This window comes from Prionailurus bengalensis, chromosome A2, assembly GCF_016509475.1.
Source record: "Prionailurus bengalensis isolate Pbe53 chromosome A2, Fcat_Pben_1.1_paternal_pri, whole genome shotgun sequence".
Taxonomy (NCBI): domain Eukaryota; kingdom Metazoa; phylum Chordata; class Mammalia; order Carnivora; family Felidae; genus Prionailurus; species Prionailurus bengalensis.
Genome location: NC_057348.1, coordinates 155,867,188 through 155,891,418, shown reverse-complemented (window position 1 = coordinate 155,891,418; position 24,231 = coordinate 155,867,188). Strand labels below are relative to the sequence as shown.

At 41.5% G+C, this 24,231-nt stretch overlaps 1 protein-coding gene across 1 annotated transcript in view; it reads right to left on the bottom strand.

Moving 5' to 3' along the window:
• The window catches only part of MGAM (maltase-glucoamylase), a 75,905-nt gene that overhangs the window by 17,497 nt on the left and 34,177 nt on the right, over positions 1–24,231 (bottom strand). Inside the window, exons 23-39 of the mRNA XM_043589750.1 lie at positions 22,832–22,999; positions 19,717–19,869; positions 19,178–19,378; positions 17,039–17,193; positions 15,893–16,061; positions 15,541–15,637; positions 13,829–13,941; positions 12,782–12,907; positions 11,712–11,840; positions 11,342–11,452; positions 10,965–11,027; positions 5,385–5,519; positions 4,870–4,957; positions 3,666–3,804; positions 2,693–2,826; positions 2,526–2,560; positions 2,315–2,431 (exon numbers count right to left, since the gene is read on the bottom strand). Of these exons, the coding sequence (XP_043445685.1) occupies positions 2,315–2,431; positions 2,526–2,560; positions 2,693–2,826; positions 3,666–3,804; positions 4,870–4,957; positions 5,385–5,519; positions 10,965–11,027; positions 11,342–11,452; positions 11,712–11,840; positions 12,782–12,907; positions 13,829–13,941; positions 15,541–15,637; positions 15,893–16,061; positions 17,039–17,193; positions 19,178–19,378; positions 19,717–19,869; positions 22,832–22,999 (2,133 nt within the window). The remainder of the gene's footprint in view (positions 1–2,314; positions 2,432–2,525; positions 2,561–2,692; positions 2,827–3,665; positions 3,805–4,869; positions 4,958–5,384; positions 5,520–10,964; positions 11,028–11,341; positions 11,453–11,711; positions 11,841–12,781; positions 12,908–13,828; positions 13,942–15,540; positions 15,638–15,892; positions 16,062–17,038; positions 17,194–19,177; positions 19,379–19,716; positions 19,870–22,831; positions 23,000–24,231) is intronic.

Sequence of the window (24,231 nt, the reverse complement as noted above, 5' to 3'; positions counted from 1 at the left end):
TTTAGCTATTTGGGGTTGTTTGTAATTCCATGTGAATTTTAGAATTGTTTTTTTCTATTTCTGTGAAAAGTGCTATTGGGATTTTGACATTGCATTGAATCTATAAATGGTTTTGGGTAGTATGGACACTGATAATGTTAATTCTAATCCATGAACATGGAATATCTTTCCATTTATTTGTGTATTCTTCAACTCCTTTCAGGAATGTCTTAGAGTTTTCAATGTCTAGATCTTTCACCTACCTGGTTAAATTTATTCCTAAGCATTTTATTGAGTTTTGATGCTACTGTGAATGGGATTGCTTTATTTCTTTTTTAGATATTTGCTGTTCATGGATAGAAACGCAACTGATTTCTGTATGTTGATTTTGCATTCTGCAACTTCACTGAATTGGTTCATTCTAATAGTTTTTCAATGATACCTTTAGGTTTTTCTACATATAAAATCATATAAACTGTAAACAGAGACAATTTTACTTCCTTCCTGATTTAAATATTTTGCATTTCTTTTTCTTGCCTGACTGTTCTGACTAGGACTTCCCAGTACTATGTTAAATAGGACTAGTGAGAGTGGGCACACGTCTTATTCCTGATCTTAGAGAAAAAGCTTTCAAGCTTCTACCATTAAGCATAATATTAGGTGTAGGCTTGTCACACATGGCTTTATAATGTTGAGGTACATTCCTTCTACACCCAATTTGTTGAGAGCTTTCATCATGGAAGGAGGTTATATTTTGTCAAAAAAAATTTTTTCTGCATGTATTGAGATGATCATATGAATTTTATCTTCCATTCTATTAATATGATGTATTACATTTATTTATTTGTGTATGTTGAATCATCTTCACATCCCATGGTTAAATCCCACTTGATCATGGTGTATGATTCTTCCAATGTGTTGAATTTGGTGTGCTAGTATTTTGTTGCAAATTTTTGGATCTATATTCATGAGGGATATCGACCTATAGTTTTCTTGTAGGGTTCTTATCTGGCCTTCGTGTCAGGGTAATGCTGGTCTTATAAAATGAGCTTGGGAGTGCTCCCTCCTCTTCAATGTTTTGGAAGTGTTTGAGGAGGTCTTGGCGTTGATTCTTCTTTAAATTTTCAATACAATTCACCAGGGAAAACATATGGTCCTGAGCTTCCTTGGGGCAGGAGGGATGATTTTTTTATTACTAATTCAATCTCCTATTCATTATTTATCTGTTCAGCTTTTCTGTTTCCTCATGATTCAGTCTTGGTAAGCTGTATGTTCATAGGAACTTACTCATTTCTTCTAGGTTGTCCAATTTGTTGGTTTATAATTGTAGTCTCCTGTGATCCTTTGTATTTCTGTAGTATCAGTCCTAATGTCTCCTTTATCATTTATAATTTTATTTATTTGAGGCTTCTGTCTTTTTCCTTAGCAAGTCATTTTGTTTATCTATTCAAAGAACCAGCTCTTAGTTTGGTTGATCTTTTCTGTTGTTTTTCTGGGCTCTGCTTCACTTATTCCTCTTCTGATCTTTTGGTAACTCTGGACTTAGTTCTTTTGCTAGTTCCTTGAGGTATAAAGTCAGGTTGTTTATTTGAGATTCGGCTTCTTCTTTTCTAATGTAGGTGAAATGCATTCACTTAGAAATGCATTCACTGCCTCCTGCAGGTTTTGATATGTTATGTTTCCATTTTCATCTGTTTCAAGATATTTTAAAATTTTTCTTTCAATTTCATCTTTGACCCATTGGTTGTTTAATTTCCACATATTTGTGGGTTTTCCAGTTTTCCTCCTATTATCGGTTTCCAGTTTCCAAAGAAGACATACAGATGGCCAACAGATACATGAGAAGCTGTTCAACATCATGTGTCATTGGGGAAATGCACATCAAAACCACAATGAAGTATCACCTCACATCTATTAAAGAGAAGAACAGTGGTTATCAAGGGGCTGGAGGATGGGAGAAATGGAGATGTGTCAGTCAAAGGATACAAACTTCCAGATACAAGATGCATATATCCTGGTACTCTAATGCACAGCATGGTGACTATAGTTAACAATACTATATCATATACTTGGAAGTTGCCAAAAGAGCAAATACTAAATGTTCTCACCACAAAAAAGAAATGGTAATTATGTGAGGTGATGGAGGTATTAACTAATCCTTCTGTGGTAGTCATTTCACAACACTTAAGTGTATCAAATAAAACAAGCAAGAAAGATAAGGGTTTAATGGTTTTGAAGATGTCACAGAGAATACAGAATGCATTAATTGTAGCTCAGATTTGGAGGGCGTATTCCTAGTGATATAAAACTTTTGAGCTATGAGCTAGCATCATACCCTGGTCCCAATGGTGTTGTGGTTCCTCGAGAAGGGGTAAAAGGCCCCCAGTTGCATCCAGCGAGCACACATCTCATATTCAGCATCTTGAAAGAATCCACAAATATCTGCTCCTGTCTGAAGCAAGGTGGAATAAAACAAGGCTGTTGGTGATTTCTGAAAGATGTGACAACCTGCTTGGGGATTAGAAGTGACCCCCAAAGACACTTACATAAGATATGCCAAAGAGGCTGAACTCCAACATGCCTGCAATGAGACCACAGCTGTGTCAGAGGCAGTACTCGTGATCTGCCTTTTTCTCCCCACTCAAGAATCCTTTACCAAGATTCCTAACCCCCTTTCCCACCAGCAGGAGCCCCTTGGGATAAGCCCACACACCAATGATAGACTTCTTCAGTTGGTCCCAGGCAGCTGTGTTGTCTCCCAGCCAGTGACCTCCCCAGCGGCCAGAAGAGGGGAATGTGGAGCGGGTGATGACAATCCCTCTCTGTCCCGTCACCTCCTGCACAGCTCTGGATGGAGGGGAGCAAGGAGGTGATATAGGGGAGATTAGGGGAGGAAAGGCCACAGAGCTTCTCCTCCCGGGGTTTCTGAGCGTGAGGCATGGTGACAAAATGTCTCCTGCATTACTGGAAGAAATACAGAAATCTGAGCCATAATGGCATCCTCACTGACTGACCCTAGATGATAGAGAGAATAATAAGTTGTGCCTTTACATAGTGTTTTACAAAGAACTTTATAGTAAACTTACTGGATCACCTAAAAATAACAAGTAACCTTAAAAATAACAAGTAGTAACAAATAACTACGTATTTACTAAGTACTAAGGTTTGATATTTGGGGAGGAAGAAGGCGAATTCCTTTAGAAGGCTTCTTTAGAATAATTCTTCTTATTCATTGACTGAGCTCACAAAATGGGATAGTGCTAGTTCAGTAGACCATCAGTTGGCTCTCCAACAAGAAATAGAAACGAACAAATAAACCCAACAGAGATGAGTCACTTATGAAATAAAGGAAAGAGATAGCCAGTCCTCTGTGTTCCCTTCACCTCTTGTAACTAATCACGGCATCAGCTGCTCTGTGTGATCATCGCCTGGGTCTCCATATGTGCCTCCTGCACGAGGACTATCAAGTCTCCCACCAGCAGAACCATGTCTTGCTTAAACCTGTCCTTCTAACAATGCCTGGCTCCATGCTCGTGTTCACTTAATAAATAAGAATTGTGACCCAGTCATAATTAAAATCTTCTTGACCCTTGAGAGGGTGCATGAAAGGAAAAGCAGAGCAACTCTATCAGCCACTGGCTGGCCCTGTGGGTCGTGTGGACCAGAGAAGGGAGAGGGCCACTCACTCGTAGGTGGGTCTGGTCTGGGCCCATCCGTACAGGCTGTGCACGTCATAGTGTCGCACCCGTGAGCCGTCTGGCAGGATCTGCTGACTCTCCATGCACAGGGTCTTGCTGCTAAGGCCCATGTCCCTGGACTCCAAATCTGAGGAGAAAGAGCTAGTGATATAAATGTCATGCTCAATCCTCTTTACCCCTGACCTCCCTTTAAGGGATTGGACACTGGAGCTTAAGACTAATCTGACCCCTACATGGGTCCCTCTCCTCCTTCCTCCCCAGGGGCAGGGGAATGTGCACGGTTCTGAGCTGCAATGGAGCCCACGGGTGTTTTCACAGAGCAAAGTTCTCCAGGAGTAAGCAGGGGCAAGGGGGAGAAGACAAAGCTGCCAAACACCTGACCACGTGACAGGATGTAGTCTAAGCTTTTTTCTTGTAAATCATTTCAGGTAATTCTTATCGTAACTCTATAAAAAGAGAGATATCACTATCTCCCTTTACAATTCAAACAGCTGAGATTTGGAAACATCGAGTAATCTGTTGAAGGTCATACAATTCATAGTGAATCTAATTTCTGAAGCCAAGACATGAACACAAGTGTTAGCACCAAAGTCCAAAGACTCCACGATAAGGGGAAGCTGCTACTTCCCCCCACTGGTGGCACAACAAACTCCCATGGAGGGATTCACACAAGTCTGAAGAATTAAGAAACTTAGTTCTAGAATCCTTTGGGGACATCACCACTGTTAAGTTTTTTTCGAACAAATTTGAGAAATTCAGCCAATAGGGTCAGTAACTTGTACACACACTCAACTGGGTAAAGTGCTTGATGTGTGCTAATCTTTGGCCCCCTAAAAACCACAGCACCATGGGCGCCTGGGTGGCTCAGTTGGTTAAGTGTCTGACTTTGGCTCAGGTCATAATCTCACAGTCCGTGAGTTCAAGACCTGTGCTGGGCTCTGTGTTGACAGCTCAGAGCCTGGAGCCTGCTTTGGATTCTGTGTCTCCCTCTCTGTCTGCCCCTCCCCCGCTTACACTCTGTCTCTCTTTCTCTCTCTCAAAAATAAATAAATATTTAAAAAAAAAAAAAAAAAACACAACACCAATTAAGGTGTGCCCTGAACAGTCAGGATAAACCCTGACTGCCGGGCCCTTGCAGAGGTCACTCCTTGCAGCCCAGACTCTGCCAACAGAGGAGGCCGAGGGCTCTTACGTGGCATATAGGGAGGGTGGTTCAGAGTGGCATCCCTGCAGCCTGGGGGCACTGCTCCATTCACAAAACTCGCTGGCTCGTTCATATCCTAGAAATGTCAAACACAGATATATCTTACTTTTTAAAATCATCACATCCCGTCAACTCAGAGACAAGGAAGCAGTGAACAAATCATTAACCTTCCAGCAATCCTGTAGATACCAGCCCAGGGAGACTCATCAAATCCAGCTGAGAATTGACTAGAATGATCAATTAAGCTCTCCAGAATAACTGGCTAGAAGATTTAAAAAAAAAAAAAAATCCTCCCTCAGGGTATGAGGCAAGGCTCAATTCCAAGAAATTCCTTAGTAATCACCTTGGTGTTTTACTGGAGGAGCTCCAATCAGATATGTCCAAGGTCTTTCGTGGATGATTATTATCCCTCTTAATTAAAGGTCATAGTCACATAAGATTAGACACACAAAGACAGAAACTTACCTGTCCACATGGGCACAGACATAAACCCACACACTTACAATCCATATGCCATCAAACTTCAAGCTCTTCTCTGGATCCCGTGGATTGGTATATAGTTCTCGCATCTCCCTCTTCCACCATGTGGCAGTTGAATTACGGAAAAAGTCTGGGAAGGCCACGTAAGCTCGGTATTGCTGTAGACATTAAACATAGTGGGTTTGTCCATCAAAATGATATTAGATAGCCTAAAGGCACTTCCTGAGAGCATAACTCATATACATCCCTGTACCACATGGTGAGAGATAATCCAAACAGAGCCTAAATAACCTTCTCGGCTTATTTGAAATATAATGAGTGCACAGAAGAGACATTAGCATAAGTTAGACACCTTCTCAGCATTTGGAAAGCATCCATGGACTGTCTTCCTCTTTGTATCAACATGAATGGTAGCAGTCACTGTCTCACATGTTAGATGGTTAACTTTCAACTTCTGTCCTGCCATTGCCTAAGCATGCCTGGCCATAGGATCACTTTTCGCAGGAAACACAGAGAGTAAGCTGAGGGTTGCTGGAGGGGAGGTGGTTGGGGGGATGGGCTAAACGGGTGATGGGTATTAAGAAGGGCACTTGTTGGATGAGCACTGGGTGTTATATGTAAGTAAGGAATCACAAATTCTACCCCTGAAACCAATACTACATATATGATAACTAACCTGAATTTAAATAGATAGATAGATGGATAGATAGATGGATGGATGGATAGATAGATAGATAGATAGATAGATAGACGGACAAAACAGAGCCAGGGAGAGACTACAGCTTGAAACAGTCAACAGGCTGGAAAGAAACATCCAGGTGCTCTCCTGTCTCATTCTCACTGGAAAAAGGAGATGAGGGAAAAGATCTCTAACTAGTGGGGAACTGTTTACTACAGTTGCAGAATCACTTGAGAATTACAGTGTCAAGTAATTTAGGAGGAGCTAAAGGGGAAGTTTAACACTGCCCCCCCCCTTCTCTTTGTCTTCCTCAAATAATAAAACCTTCCTTTTTGTCTTTTTAAAAATTATTTTATGTCTTTTTTTATTTATTTCTGAGAGGGAAAGAGAGAGACAGAGAGACAGAGAGACAGAGACAGAGACAGAGTGCGAGCAGGGGAGGGGGACAGAGAGAGGGAGACACAGAATCCGAAGAAGGCTCCGAGCTGTCAGCACAGAGCCCAATGTGGGGCTCAACCCACAAACTCTGAGATCACGACCTAAGGTGAAGTCAGATGCTTAACCAACTGAGCCACCCAGACACCCCTAAAATCTGTCTTTATTTTAACCTGGAGAGTGGATCGAAAGCTTAACTATATTGTAAGGTTTTTGAGAGCATCTCAAAACTCATTTTATTTTTATACTCATCTGGCTGGTCTTTGCACCCTCCACAGTGCTTAGCTTAGAACCTGACATAAAATAAATGCTTGGTGCATAATTGTGAATTCACACCACTGAGCAGCAGCAAATATTCATAAATTTCTATACAGCCCATGTTGCTTGTGATGGAAGTGTATGGTCTTTTGTATGTCCCAGTAAATAGGTTCCTCTGTGCTTCTCAGTGCATTTTAAGAGTTAAAGAGCTAAGTAATGCTGGTGGCAGAGGGGGTAGGTCCTGAGGGGGGGACCACAGAAAGAGGGCTTAGTTTAGGAAACCTCCAGTTCTTGCACACAACAGACAAAAGGCAAAAAAGGAACACAAAGCAGGTAACAGAAATGGAACAGAATGCAGGGGTCCAGCTCACAAAGTAGTAAGAGGTAGTGAACCACATCACTGAGAATGCTTTGAAAGGGAGGCACCCCAGAGATGGCTTCTTGTTAGAAAATAGAGGTAGAAATGTGGAACCAGAAGAAGAGAACTTTTCACCAGAAACAGAGGTCCAGCTCAGGCGGGGTTAGAAACATGGAGTAGGGGTGGGGGATAGAGGACTAGGGTAAACAGAGTCAATACCCAGCATGCCAGTGTCATAACTGAATCCCATATGGGATCCAAGGGAGAAATTTGACCAACTCAAATTCATTAGCTTCACTAAAAGGTGCTCTGATGATTCTGACCCATGAAATAAATGTCTTGCCATTCCCCAAAGCTGTGGCTCTGTCTCCCTCCTTCTTACTTCCACCCTCACCATCCTTGGTCTCAACTCGGGATGCACTCACCTGCACGCCTGGCCATAGGATCACTTTTCAAGCCCACTGTGTGTCTGCTACCAAAATGCAATTCTAAGGCCTAATCCTAGCCTTACTAAATTAAATCTAAGCGTCAGACTCAGAAATCTGCTTTCCACAGGCTTCCTGCTATTTGCATGTTTGTTTGTTTTACACTACCCTGAGCAGAGCCTGACCTGGATAACAGGAGCTTCACCCCCACTGGCCTCATGAAATGGGTTTCATTAATATAAATACTCATAATTATTCTATCTACTGAGAATCTCTTATGTACTATCAAATACATATCATGGCCCCCTAATGGAGTGCTTCTTATGAGAGACACAACTGGCATTTGGGGCAGGAGACTTCTTGGTGGAACATCCCCCGCCATCAGAGCTACGAGCATCCCTAGTCACGTCCCACTAAATAAATGCAATTTGGTGCTCCCCTTGTAATAATCCAAACTGCCCCACAGATTTCCAAATGCTCGTGATGGCTGATGAAATGTGGAGCTTGTATGGTGATAGGCAACCTCTTCATTGCTGAAGCGGGCCCTTTCCTAGTATAACGATTTAAAAGTCATGGTACTGGTATAAAAACAGATACGTAGACCAATGACACAGAATAGAAAGCCCAGAAAGAAGTCTATACATATATCATCCGTTAATCTTTGACAAGCATGCTAAGAACACACAATGGGAAAAAATAGTCTCTTCAATAAACAGTGTTAGGAAAACTGGATGTCCGCATGCAAATGAATGAAACAAAACCTTTATCTTACACTACTCACAAAAAATTTTTAACCTGTTTTAAAGACTTACATAGGGGCGCCTGAGTGGCTCAGTCTGTTAAGTGTCCGACTTTGGCTCAGGTCATGATCTCACAGTTTATGAGTTTGAGCCCTGTGTCAGGCTCTGTGCTGAGCCTGCTTCAGATTCTGTGTCTCCCTCTCTCTCTGCTTCTCCCCTGCTTGCTCTCTCTCTCTCTCTCTCTCTTTCTCTCTCTCTATATCTCAAAAATAAATAAAACCTTAAAAATTTTTTTTAAAGACTTAAATATAAGACCTGAAAGCATAAAACTTCCAGAAGAAAACAGGGGAAAGCTCCTTGACGTTGGCCTTGGCAATGATGTGGGGAGATGGGGTCTGACACCACATGCATCAGCAACAAAAACAAAAATAAAAAACAGGTGGGACTATATAGAACTGAAAAACTTCTGCACAGCAGAGGAAACAGTCAACAAAAGGAAAAGGCAACCCAGGGAATAAGAGAAAATATTTGCAAACCATATATCTGATAAGAAATTAACTTCCAAAATATATAAGGAATTTACACAACTCAATAGCAAAACATAAAGCAAACCAAATAAACAGATTATGGGGCACCTGGGTGGCTCAGTCAGTTGAGCATCTGACTTTGGCTCAGGTCACAATCTCGTGGTTGGTTCATGAGTTTGAGCCTCGCATTGGGCTCTGTGCTGACAACTCAGAGCCTGGAGCCTGCTTCAGATTCTGTGTCTCCCTCTCTCTCTGCCCTTCCCCTCCTCATGCTCCATCTCTTGATCTCTCAAAAATGAATAAAAATGCTTAAAAAATTAAAAAAACAAATACACAGATTAAAAATTAGATAGAAGACCTGAATAGGTATATTTCTAAAGAAATCATACAAATGGCCAACAGGTACACGGAAAGGTACACAACATCAGTAATCATCAGGGAAATGCAAATCAAAACCACAGTGAGATATCATCTTATACCTGTTAAGATAGCTCTTACCAAAAAGACAAGAGATAACAACTGTTGGCAAGGACATGGGAACCATTGCATACTGTTGGTGGGAATATAAATTTGCATGGCCATTATGGAAAATAATATGGAAGTTCCTCAAGAACTTAAAAATAGAATTACCATGTGATCTAGCAATCCCACTCCTGGATATGTATCCTGAATAAAATGAAATCAGTATCTTAAAGAGATATATATGTACTGCCATGTTCATTGCAGCATTATTCACAATAGCCAAGATGTGGAAATAACCTAAGCATCCTTCAATTGATGAATTTATAAAGAAGATGTGGTGTGCATATGTATGCATTCATATATATATATATATATATATATATATATATATGATGAAATATTATTTAGCCATGAGAAAGAAGGAAATCCTGCCATTTGCAACAGCATACATGAACTTAGAGGATATTATGCTAAACGAAAAAGTTACATAGAGAGAAACAAATACTATATGATCTCACTTATATGTGGAATCTAAAAAAAAAAAAAGTTGAATTCATAGAAATAGACAGTAGCATGGTGGTTACCGGGGGGAATGGGTGGGGGAAATGAGCAGATACTGGTCAAAGGGTATAAACTTTCATTGTTAAGATGAATAAGTTCTGGGGATCTAATGTATAGCCTGGTGACTATAGTTAAAAACACTGTATTATACACTTATAGATTGCTGTGACTGTAGATCTTAAGTATTCTCACCCCACATAGATAAATGATAAATATGTGAGGTGATGGACGTGTTAATTAACCAGACTGTGATAATCATTTCATGATATATATGTATTAAATCACCACACTGTACACTTTAAATAAATATACAATTTTGTCAGTTATACTTCAGTTGTGCTAGGGGAAAAATACTAAAAAAAAAAAAAAAAGAATGAATGAATGAATTAATGAATGAATTAATAAACAAATGAATGAATGAATGTCTGTCTGCCAAGGAGACCCTGACCTTCTCTGGCCTGGCAGATTTCCTGTGTCCATGTGGTCTGCCTGGACCAATAAACTTCAAGTGGCTTCCTCTGAGAAGCAACAGAGAGAAGAGGAAGCTAGGTCCTCTGCCTTGAATCCCTATCTAAGAGCGATTACAAGTAAGCACTTGTACCCTGGAGAGAGCAAGTTTTAACGCAAGGCTGGGAACTGGAAGGTAAGAGCACAATTGAGAAACCCAAAGAAAGATAAGGGATGTATAAGAGCGAAGATGGAGAAGCTTGTCCATGGAAAACAAATTTACAGAGAAAAAGATCCCATTGCTAAAGACAGGGTTTGGAGACTATGTTTAAAAGGGATACTCAAAAACAAGAACAACAACAAATATACTATTTCTAGGCAAATAGTATTTCTTGGAGGTGGAAATTTCATGGGCTTTTGGAATCTGACAGCCTTGGATTTGAAGTCGTCACTCAGTCATCTAAAACCATGGACCAGTAATTTAAGCTCATTGAATCCTAGTTATGCTGAGGATGATAATACCTACATCCCAACGGGGAGTAAAATATTACGTGTAAAGTGACTGACACACAGATGGGCACACAGGACAAAATCCCTCAGTGTATTCCTGGCTACACCCCCACCCATGGCATGGGGATGTCCGCTATCCCGGGTACAGCTGCACCCTCCTGGCAGTCATGACTTCACCCACATCCACAAAGGGCCCTTTACCTCCACTTGACTCTCCCAGTCTAGAGACCCGTTTACAACGACATTAGGGAAATCAGGCCACACCTGTGGAGAGAAAACTGTTCAAAAGCAATGCACTAAATAATTTATGTTATATAGTATTTCCTGAGAAATTATATACCATAGGTCCTAGGGATGGTAATACTTTGATTTTGTTCTAGAGAAAAGTAGATCCCATAATGCACATACACATGTACATTCTCTAAAAATGTCAATCGTGTTGACAAATATTGACTGAGAAAATGAGACCTTCTGATCTCAGGACCCAAACGAAAAAGGCCCAGAAACAACATGCACAAACACACCAACAGTTACCCAACCCCAGGCTGGGGATTAGCGGATCACCACTCTGGTCATACCTTTCCCCAGACAATGCCGCCACCATTTGGAGCTTTGATGAAGACATCATCCTCCACACCCCGGGTGAATGCAGGATAGGGCTGTGTCTCGTTCCCAGAAATGGCTGGGTCCTGAAATCGAAGCTCAGATCAGGTGAGAAGACCAAGCCAGAGAACATCTCATGACAGAAAAAAGGAGAACTCTTCAAACAGAAGGGCACAAACTTCCTCCTGAACTGTAGGGCTTCTGTGCATTCTGGGAAATACACTTTCTCACTGAACCTCAACTTCTCTGCTCATAACATGGAGGGAAACACAATATGAAGCTTCCCCCCTCACTAAGCCCATTCGCTGTCCTCAACGAACTTCACCCATTCACAGAGGGACCAACCAGAATAAGGATGACCCGCATCCCGTCGGCCTTCATGCGAGTGATCAGAGCTGGAAATCCTGCAAACTTGGGGCTGAGGGTGAAGTCCAGCTGCCGCTCCATGTAGTCGATGTCTGAGTACTGAACGTCCTGGGGAAGCACACAAGGAAAGTGAGAGGTTCCCCATTATAAAGGCCAGGTTCCAGGTGAGAACACGCCTCTACTAACTGATGGTGGATTTCATATGGTTTTTTTTTACTTTTTCTAATCCCAGGTATCAGGTATTATGTTCTGGGAAATTTTCAAATTTTCAGTTGTAAAATAGAAAAAAAAAAGACGATAATGCATATCTATCAAGGCTACTATGAGGATCAATGAAAAGGGCAGATGAGAAAGTGCCTTGTGAATGGCTGGTATGAATGATTGTGGTTACCTGTCCCAGGAGGCTGGCCCTGGGATCAGTGGTTCACTTTCAGAGAAAATAATATAATGTAACCTACCCGGTACTAATACAACTGGATGGATGGCAAATCTACTTTAAAAAAAAAAATCCCCTGTAATTGCTTTAGAATATCCAATCCTGGGGGTTACCAGACAAGCTTTCTTAAAAATGAAATATTGCATGCTATACTTATCATTAATAGCAACAATTGTAAACAACAAGAAAATAGAAGAAAATTAAAAATGTAAGAAGTTCATGGGATCAATTTCTCTGATTATTGGACCCCTCTTGTCCTCAAGTGAAGGACAGAATTTGTTTCCATATGTATTTCATCCAGAAACCAGATCCCTATCTACAAGCTTAGCTCAAAGCTGAGGGAAGACTGTGCTGTACCAGCAGAGTGTTGGAACTGAGGTTATATCTACACATGTGGTGGTATGGCTGAATTTGGGCCATTTTATTGTTTTAAGAAAAACTGCTGTTTGAGTAACCTTTCATTTTTATGATACCAATGATGTTTTTGACTAAATGTTTTAAAATTGTGTAGTTATAGAACCCCTGCCCCCCAAGTCAAGCTAATCCCCATTCAGAGACAGCTAGTGTTGGCCATAAGATCCCAGAGCCAGTACAACACATATGGAGAACGTACATAAGGAATCTGGGCAGCCACCATCTCATCATACAAGCTGGCAATCTCAGAGTCATTCTGGTATCCATAGCGACACAGCTGAAATCCCAAGGCCCAGTAAGGAACCATCACTGGCCGACCGATCAACTACAAAATAGACAGAAAACTTCATCCTTCAAAAGGAGAAACTGGATTGACATTGTCAACAAATTAATAAGAACATCTTTCCAGTGTCCCAAGCTAGACAAGCAGCAAATTCAAATACGGAGAGAAACTAAGAGGATGAAAAGCCACAGGGACACCTTGGAGAAAGCTTTCTGCTGGATCTTACCTTCTTCCCTAAGAGGTTTGGAAAATCTGATTTTACTCTGAATCCTAGAGGCATTGTAGCTTACTGGTTAAAAACTCAGCATCTAGAGGCAAAATGCCTGGCTTACCATCCAGGCTCCAATCCCTGCTGGCTAGGTGGCCCTATGCAGAAGGTAAAAACCTCTTGTTCATCACTTCCTGCACCTGTAAATTGGGGATAATACTGGTATTTGCTTCATGGTGCTCCCGTGAGGACTGGATGAGTTAATATATGTAAAATGATCCATGACACGCAGTACGTTATATGCATGCTCGTTGCTGCTGCCAAAGTAACTGTCGTGGCCCCTATGACCACCATTACTACAAGCACCATCACTGTTACCACATCACCATCACCATTACTGTACCACCACCACCTCTAACACATCACCGTTAACGTACCATTACCGCCGCCACCCCCACCATCACTGTTACCGCCACCCCCACCCCCACCGCCATCACTGTTACCGCCACCCTCACCCCCACCCCCACCCCCACCAGTAGCACCACTAGTACTTCTGCTACTCTGCAATGCTTTGAGAGGCTGCAAATTTAATAGTTCTTGGGATGTGTTTTGTCTCCTCATTTTATAGTCTATATCTATCTTCCAGAAAGACCAACAATTCCAGTTATCATCTGAGAGCTATACTAAGAAAGGTAGATTTGGGAACTCAGAAGATACTACGTGAATACTTGATTATCAATTTAATTCCCTCCTACCTCAGTATACTGCTGAGTGACAAGCTCAGGAGTTGGCCCCAAGAACACGTAAAAGTCCAGAATTCCCCCTATCGTGCGGTACGTCAAGGCGGGCAGGGGCTGGAATGTCACATCTGAAGATATAGGAAAATATCAATCAAGCTGGAAACTTCCAAGGGGAGGAATTACCCCTGAAATTCTTACCTTTTCCTTCTCCCAATGCCTCTTTATTATAGAATATGAAGAAAAAGTATTTTTACTATGCCTACATACTAGGCACTTTAAAGAAGTGAAAGTCTACAGGGTGCTACCCCTGGATTTTTTTTGCCATTGGGTTTATTATTATTTTATAATATGTTTTGTCATTCTGCTCTTTTCAAATTATTACTCTTACTTTAGAATAGTTTAAGACTTATGAGATTTGCAAAAATAGTACTAGAGTCCTTTGTACAGTTCACCCAATTTCCCCCAATGACAACATCTTATGTAACCATTGTACATTGTCGTAACCAGGAGTTGACATCCATATAAAACTCTGAAGTCAGGAACAGACCTTACTCTGATTCCACCAGTTTTTACGTGCATACTTTCCCCTCCACCTCCTGATTTCCCACCCTCTTTCCAAGAGACCATACAAATTTTCTTCACACTCCCATACCCCCAGGGTGAGCACTCTTACCCAGAGCTTCACCACTAATTCAAAATAAAAAGATGGTTCCCACTGGCTGACCTACAGGATTTTGGGGACTTCCTTGGTCTTGCTATCCCTTCTTACATTTTTGCCAAATAAGAGTTAACTCTTGTTACCACATGTTACTGAACTGAAACAAACAGAAAGCCTAGATAGAAAATAAAAACAAAAAACAAAAACACTGTCCCCAGGGTAATAATTTTGACTTTAGGGAGCAGCTAGGTCAAACACATTCTGGTTTTTTTTTTAATGTTTATTTATTTTTGAAAGAGAGAGAGAGAGCAGGGGAGGGGCAGAGAGAGAGCGGGAGACACAGAATCTGAACCAGGCTCTAGGCTCTGAACTGTCAGCACAGAACCCAATGTGGGGCTTCAGCCCATTAACTGTGAGATCATGACGTGAGCCAAAGTCAGATGCTTAACCAACTAAGCCAGCCAGGCACCCCTCAGTCAAACACATTCTAACATTACTCAAGAATGACTGGTTCACTGTCAACAATACCCAAATTATGGAAAGGACCCAAATGTCCATCAACTGAAGAATGTATAAAGAAGATGTGGTATTTATACACAATGAAATATTACTCAGCTATCAAAAAGAATGAAAACTTGCCATTTGCAATGATGTGGATGGAACTAGAATATATTATACTAAGTGAAAAAAGTCAATCAGAGAAAGACAAATACCACATGATTTCACTCATGTGTGGAATTTAAGAAACAAAACAGATGACTATAGGGAAAAGGAAGGAAAAATAAGATAAAAACAGAGAGGGAGGCAAACCATGAAAGACTCTTAAATACAGAGAACAAACTAAGGGTTGCTGGAGGGGTGTTAGGTGAAGGGGTGGGCTAAATGGGTGATGGGCATTAAGGAGGGCACCTGTTGGGATGAGCACTGGGTATTATACGTAAGTGATGAATCACTAAATTCTACTCCTGAAACCAATACTATATGTTAACTAACTTGGATTTAGATAAAATTAAAAAAAAAAAGAATGACTGGTTCACAGAAATAAGAGGAGATGTTGGTGTCATCTTACCCATGGCGTTGCTGTTTAGCAGGAGCACCCCATGGGCACTGCCATCCTGCTCCAGTGCCATATAGTAGGGGTGGACGCCATAGGAATTCTTCTTGTACTGGGAGAGTTGTGGGGGAGAAGCGGTAAGAGGTTAAAAGACATCATGGCTGAGAAAGAAACTCAACAAAAAATGAGTGATAAGGTCCATGCAGTGAACTAAATACATAAGAACAAAGGAGCCTGACAACAAATTGGCCCTCTGTCCAAATGCAGAATGTGACCATCTAAGGTTAGCCAGGGAAGATGAAGCATGAAGTGCACACAGTAGGAGCAGAGAGAGGCAGACACAGATCCCCCAGTGCTTTCTCCTTACCCCCGGGGGTTGGTCTCGGGAGAACATCCCCCACGTGTGCCAGTTCAAGTCTCTCCGAAAGGCTGTGTGCTCAGTTTCCCCAAAGCCATAGACGTATTGGGAGGGAAGGCGAGTGGAGATGCGGATGAACATGTCATTGAAGGTAAAGCCAAGGAGCTGAGAGTCCCAACTGCAACACAAAAGGGTGTATTTGGAAAATAAATGGGTTATCCTATTGGCTTCAAACAGTCAACACCCTGTTTGCCAGGACAACAGAACTCTTGGTCCCCTCTCCCCCCAAGAGCCCTGTTAATCTTCCACACAAACGCAGTCTATTTCATTAAAATGATCTTAGATGCACTTGCTACCAGCCCTGGAGCCAGCCTTCATTCTCCTATTTTCCTCTCCCACTGCCTTCCTTCAGTTCTGTCCCCAGGATGCCACATCCCATCACATGTCACCACCTCCGTTGCTACCACTCCACACCAGCCCCAGGTCCTATTCCTTCTCTTCTACGGTCCACTTGCTACATAACATCTGGAGCGATCCGACCACAATATGCTCCAGCCACAATGGACATCTCCTCCCTTAATATGGCGAGCTTGCTCCTGCTTCACGGCCGTGTGCACCTATTTTTCCATCTGTCTGAAGTGTTCTTCCCCTTCCCCCAGATCCACATGGGTGGATCCTTCTCATCTGAGTCCTATTTCAAATGTCACCTTCTCTGAGAGCCCTCCTCTGACCACAGTATCAAAAGCAGTCAACCCCCCATAACTCCTGATTACCCTGTTCTTTTTCCTACATAGCAGTTGTCACTATCTAAACTTCCTTATGTATATTTTAACTTAAATTATCTTTGTTATTTACCATGAATCTTTGGGATGAGAAGAGAGACCTCATCTTCTAGAACCACCTAATATAGAGATAATAGATATAACCACCCCATAAACATTGGTTGAATGAATCCCTAATACATGTAAGTGCCTCAGTAATTATTGCCAGGGAAGTAAAGTTTTCTCATAAGAACAGACCCAAAAGGAATAACATATTCATAAATCTGGAAATGGATGGTGTGATGCTTTGAGCCAGGGTATCTCCAAGGACAATGGACCTGGCAGTGCATGTATAGGTAACCATCAATTCCAAATCCGACTAGGAGCTACCTACATTACAGAGCCCGTACTCTTCCGGCGAATTTCAATCCCAAACGGATTCTTCTTGATGAGGACATCATACAGCTGACCCTCTGTGGTGCTGGATGGAACCCTGGGTATGTTGAGAGGCACCGGGACTTCATACCGATTGTTGTTAGGATCATAAATCTAGGGTGAGTGGGGAAAAAAAAGTTAGGAAAATATAGTACTCTAGAAAACCATATCCTTAGCAGAAACTTGGTATCTTTGACACAGAGTCTGAATGCTAATATTTCTTTGTCTCTGGAAGCTCATGATACCAGGTATTTAGTTACAATATCAAAGAACAACAGACTTCACATTCTGATCTAAGTCTGTCATATCTCATTTTTAAGGCCCCTATCACAGTAACACATTCCCTTTGACATTGGTGATACCTTGGAAAAATCAGTCTAGAAATCAGTTTGGTATGTATGAATATATTATTTATTACTTTGCATGTGGGTGTATGTGAATATCTGAAAGCTACTGTGATTGAAAAAAAATCCATCAAAAACACTATTTGATTAAAATAATCATAGGTGTTCTTGCTAAAAATGGGGTCTAGATTGATTCACTGAATACCTACTCTACTCCTGCCTGATGCTGTACTGGACACCAGACACACTAAATCAAGTAAGACACGACTGTTGTTTTTAAGAAATTCACATGCTCCTGGGAGGTAAAAGAAGTACCCGCAATACCCGGGTGATGATATGTGCTAATGTGGAGCGATGTAGGAGTGTTGTGAGATTATAGAGAAGAAAACGCCTAACACAGTTACTGGAAGACTGAGAAGGTTTCACGAGAAAAATGCAGGCTGAGTGTTAAAAACTTGGCAGCTATTATTAACCAAACACAGCAAGGAGATAAAGTCATTTCTGGTAGAGAAATAAATGCAAAGGCACAGAGTATTGAAGCAGGGTCAAAAAGAGACAAATTCTGGGTCCCCTGGGTGGCTAATTGGTTAAGCATCCGACTCTTGGTTTTGGCTCGGGTCACGATCTCACAGTTTGTGGGTTCGAGCCCCATGTCAGGCTCTCCAGCCAGCAGCGTGAAGCCTGCTTGGGATTCTCTCTCTTTCCCCCTCTCTCTCTGAGCCTCCCCTGCTCCCACTGTCTCTGTCTCTCTCAAGATAAACTTAAAAAAAAAAGTCAAATCCTGGAAAGGGAGCTATGGTATGATCAGGAGGTAGAGTAAGAAAGGGATAATGAAGGAAATGCAAGCAAGTTCATTTTCTTCAAACTCATTAGGTGCCTACCACAGGCCAGTGCTTTGGTGAGGACAGAAAGATAATAGAGCATTTTCCCTGTATTAGAAGTTGTAAGGGGACTCAGAGTCCAGGTTGATAGCAGGTGGTGAAGAATGCTTCGGGCAACGCCTGATGTCTTTCGTTTACTCTCTCAATAAACATCTGAGTACTAACTATATACAAGCTCTATGTCAGATTTTAGAAACACAGAGATGAACAGAGAAATTCCTGTCTTTGACAAACTGACGATTTAGTAGAGAAAGACATAAGAATAGCCTATCACTAATCCTTAGTTGTGATTAAATCATAGGAAAAAAAGATCACTACACTTGTGTGGCTATTCCATAGACACCCTGAATTCAGCATCCCAAACTGAACTCATCTCTTATTTTGCCCAAGCCCAAGCCTTTCCCATTTTCCCATCCAGTTAATAGCACCACCATCCATATAGAGACACATGCTGGAAACGTGGTAATCATTCTTGATGCCTCTCTCTCCCTCATCATGTACTTGAAGGCATCACCCGATCCTGTGATCCTACCTTTTCAGTCCTCCCAGATGCCCGCCATTCTTCTCCTTTCCTATTCCTGCTCTACACTTGGTCTCCCACGTGGATGACCTAACTGGCAGCCTCCTTTTTCACTCTTGTTCTCCCAACCACTTTCCTTACAGTAGACACTGCGATCTCTTCAAAATAGAACAGAGAGCACTGTTCCGTCAACGGTTTCTCGGTGCTCTAGGATAATGATCTAGTATATTGGGGCAGGGTTAGCTTAGAAGGGCACACTTACTTCAGTGCTCTGCAACCTCCACTAGCAAAAGTAATGGAACTGCCAACCGCCCAGGCAGTACTTGATACATAGACGCACTGTGAACACACACCTTAAACTGCACCATGTCGTTCTTATGGTAGGTCACTTGCACACGGAGGGAGGTCACGGGTACCGAGGGCAGAGCGGAGGCATATAAAGAAGACTTTAATGAGACGGTAGCAGTGGCACCACGTGAGTCGTACTGAATGTCGCCGACAGAGTACAGGTCATTGACAAAATAACAAAATGGGACCCCAGGAAAACTAGGTGCCTGAAAAGGAAAGCTAACATCAGCTCAGTATGTGTTCCTAGAATGATCAAATATAAGGGGGCTAGAAAAGGCAATCTGCAGGGAGACAAAGCCAGATACTCTTTGGTAGCAACCTACATTTAAATTCCTGGTTTCCTTGCAAAGTAGTTATAAAAAAAAGAAAGGTCCTACTCATGTCCCTACCTATTCTTTACAGTCAGATAAAAACTCGGGTTCTTTTGGAAATCTTTCCTTTCTATGGGTTTTAAGTAGTGACATGGGGATTGGCACTACACTCATGAAGCTGGAGATGAAGTGCCGCGGATTTTGGCGTGTGTCAGCGTCATCAGCAGGGTTACCTCCCAGGCACAGCCACGGGCAGTACAGTTTTCTGCAGAAGCACCACTCTCATCGGGATAACAGTCTATTTTTTCTGCATCCCTTATCTTCAGGCCCCACTCCACTGTGTATGCTTCTCCCAGGACAAGATCAATTTCCGTGATAAGGGCGACCTGCAGGGATGGGTAAGTGACAAGGAAATTAATGCTCAGGACAAAACCCTCGCAAGATCTGAAACCTCTCTTAGAAGAGGAGATAGAAACCAGACCGGACTCTCAACATCTAAGTAACACAGCACTGCAGCTGCTATAAAGAGGGCTATATGGAGGGAGGGGGGAAGAGAGCAAAGGTACCAACTCTATCCGAATCTTGTACATCATGTTCAGAAGGGAATTAGGGAGAATAAAATCTTCTGTGATCACCCATTTTCTTTCCTTCCCTGACTCCCCTTCCTCATCCTTACTTGGTCAAGAAGTATTTCCCTACAAGCATTTCCCCTTGAAGCATAACACACACAAGATCATGGGGTCATACCAAATCGAGCTTATATTCTTGCCCTCCATTTTTCAGACGAGTGTCCCGCCTTGGTCTGGAGTGGTGGCAAGAACACAGGAGTAAGAACATGTGGCTTGGGTTCTCATCTCCATTCTGCTGTGGAAACTTAGCCAAATTATTCTAATTCATTGGGCCTCAGTTTCATCAAAGGCAAAACTGGGGAGTTGGCAACATCATTACAGTTCCTTCTGTTTCTAACATCCCAACCTTTTCATTTCTCCAAGCAAAGCCTCAAGCCTAAAACCTGCTTCTTTGAGTCCCACTAATTCAAATATTTAATTTTTCTACATATTTTAATCTCTTCTTTAATTAGCAATTTCCATAGTGAAGGCTCTCATTTGTCCAGAGCTATAAAATCACATTTTAAGGATAATCACCCTTCTTCCAGGCTCTTCTCAGACTAAATTCACCTTAAACTTCCCTGTTCTACAAATCCCATTCTCCACAGCCTTGATTCAAGGATCCATATGACACACTTTGAGAATCAGATCCTTCTCACTTTGATGCCTAAGACCCTCCCAAATCTAACCACACACTATTTGTCCAAGCTGATCTCTTCCCTATTCTAGTCATACAATACTCACAGACTAAATAATGTAAGGCTATTCTCAATCCTTAGATTGGCTTATTCTGACATCTCAACTTTGAATATGTTATCTAGGCAAATACTCTTTCTAGGAAAATGGTGCCCTTTTGTGGAATGCATGGCTAATTGCTTGCTTTATATAAAAGTTCCTTTCTTACTCACTATTTCAGTTTGGAATATTAAAGTTCCTGATTAAGGAACTTAAGTTCCTAATTAAGTTCCTTTTAATCCATGTAACATAGCTGTGGCCATTCATAGGTAAGTCCAAGTCCACTGGGAGCTGCTGGCCCAGAGTTTCCTTCTGGATTTAAGGGCCTGCTCCTTTCCTCCACCTTTCTTTCCTGCCTCTTCTTTTATTCTGCTACTGGCCAATCAACCCTGATAGCCTTGAGCCACTGAACCAATGCCAGCAGCTGACCACTTTCTAGACTTGTTATTGTGTGAGGAAGAAAATTCCAATTTGTTTAAAGTCCCATTTAGCTCAGTTGCCTATCACTGGTAGATGAACGAATCTCTACCTGATACATCATCGTTCAAAGTCCAGCTCAAACCGTGACTTCCCCAATGGCTTTGCTCAGCTACTCCATTAGGCTTTGACATTGAAATTAGGTATACTGTAACTGAACATTTCCTTTGTGTTGCTTTGGACTGCCTGTCCCCTGCCCAGTAGTTTCATGTGTACAAATTGTGTCTCCCCACCATCCAAATTCAAGCAATAAGAATTCCTTTGCTCTTGCATTAATTAACTTATTTAACAAATATTTACTGAGTTTGTTTTCATATATGCACTCTTCAAATGGTTTGCCCGGTGCTGTCCACATAACTAATCATATGATACAGTTGTCCTTTGAACAATATGGGTTTGAACTGCACGTGTCCACTTACATGTGCACTTTTTTCAATAAATACAGTACAGAACTGTAAATGTATTTTCTCTTCTGAATGCTTCTCTTAATAACATTTTTTCTCTAGCTTGCTGTATTGTAAAAATATAGCTTATAATTCATATGACACACAGAATATGTGTTAATTGATAACATATTATCTGTAAGGCTTCTGGTCAATAGTAGGCTATTAGCAAGGATTTGGGGAGTCAAATGTTATTCACAGATTTTTGACAGTGTGGGAGGGTCAGTGTCTCCCCATGATGTTCAAGGGTCAACTGTACTTTATTTCTAACTTCATAATGTAGGCATCCTCAATATCTGTTGTAAGGCAAAATGGCCAACATCATCGATACAACATTAAAGGAGAATACCAGATTTACGCATTTACTCCAAATTTGGAAGATCTCTCACAAACATGCTGACCCAGCAGCCCCCAGTCTCAGATCACCTACAGGGCCTGGAGTGAAGGAGGATGGGGAAGGATTCCTCATAGCATGAGATACCAGAGGAACTGATTACAATCTGCTCAAAAGCATTGGGTCTCATTATAACTGATGAAAAGTGGTGGGTTTTTTATTATTATTGTTATTATTTAATATTCTCTAACCAAATAAGCAGCATTAGCTAGGCTTATCAGATTCTTTGACTTGAAATATTTCTTTAAAATGTATGTGTTGGAGAAAGTTTTTATATCTGAACACAGTAAAAAAAAAAATGCACTTCAAATTTTTAATTAATGGGAATCCCACCTCCCACTTTGCCTTTCTTGCTTCAGCCAGCAGTGGCCAGACCCACATTCCCTCTAACCCTGTCCCCCACACTCCTCACTTTGCTCTTCTGTCCCAGTCAGAGAGAACAGAAGACTGAGGGGCAAATACAAGAATAGGGATGGAAAGGCCATTTTATCTGATTCCAGTACCTCAGTACTTCCCTGATCTATTCTAGCTCAGGTCTACTGCCTCCTTTTTTTTCTCTCCTAACCCTCTTCTTCCCCACTCCAGACCTCAGAATGTGCCCTGGTCCTTCAGGACCCAGGCGACCTTGGCAAGAAGGACCACCATAAGCTATAAATTCTTGATAAACTATCTCAACAAAATGAATTTTTACCTGTAGGTTAGAATCATAAGTGACATTAGGAGAAATCTGACTTGGGACACCATTGTGTTTCACTATAACATTGTTAGGCTCCTGGATCCCAAGAATTTTAATCTCTTTAAATACTAAATTATTGGGGTCTTTGTAGGTTGACTGCAAAATCTTCACATCCAAGCGGTTCTGCAAAACAATTAAGCACAAAGATCCACTGATAGATTGTCAAGGCACTCAAATATTCTGTCCTAGACCAAATACCCAAAACTGCTTTGAGTACCTCTTAGCTGTCTCTACTCACATGTGCTTGAGGAGTACAAACTTACTTTAATACTTCCCTGAGTAAAAAGAGAGAGAGAGAAACACACATATGCACAGAGAATTTTTTTTAAATTTTTAAAAAACTTATTCATTTTTGAGAGACAGAGAGAGACAGGGGGTTCCAGGCTCCAAGTTGTCAGCACAGAACCTAATGCGGAGTCTGAACTCAAGAACTGCGAGATCATGACCTGAGCAGAAGTCAAATGCTTAACCCACTGAGTCACCCATGTGCCCTGAGAAATTTTTTTAAACTGTATTTTAAAAGGCTGATGGCTTTGATTTATCCATATGATTGCTCTTTTTACTAACATGGATAATTCAATGTTGGGAGTTAAGGCAGAAGTTGAAATGCACTCATCTAAGCACTGGTTGATGTATGGAATTGTTGAATCATATTGTACACCTAAAATTAATACAACACTGTATGTGAACTAACTGGAATTAAAATAAAACTTAAGGGGTGCCTGGGTAGCTCAGTTGGTTAAGTATCCAACTTTGGCTCAAGTCATGATCTCACAGTTCATGGGTTCAAGCCCCGCCTCAGGCTCTGTGCTGCTATCTTGGAGCCTGGACCATGCTTCAGGTTCTGTGTCTCCCTCTCTCTCTGCCCCTCCCACACTCATGCTCTGTCTCTGTCTCTCTCTCTGTCTCTCTATCTCTCTCTCAAAAATAAATAAACATTAAAAATATTTAAAGAATAATAAAATAAAAACTTAAAAAATAGGGGCACCTGGATGGCTCGGTCGTTTAAGTGTCTGACTCTTGATTTTGGCTCAGGTCATAACCTCACTGTTTGTGAGTTTGAGCCCCACATCGGATTCTCTGCTGTCAGAGTAGAGGCCGCTTCAGATCATGTCTCTCTCTCTCTGTCTGCCCCTCCCCTGCTTGTGCCCTTTCTCTCTCATAAACAAATAAACATTAAAAAAAAAAAAACCTTAAAAAATAATTTAAAAAATAAATTTATTTTCAAAAAAAAAGGAAATGTGCTCTACAGTCATAAAGGCATATGAAGCTACTAATATAATTACACACATACACAAACATACATGAGCTAACGGTCAGACAAAGCTCACACCTAAGATTCATAAAAATACGCT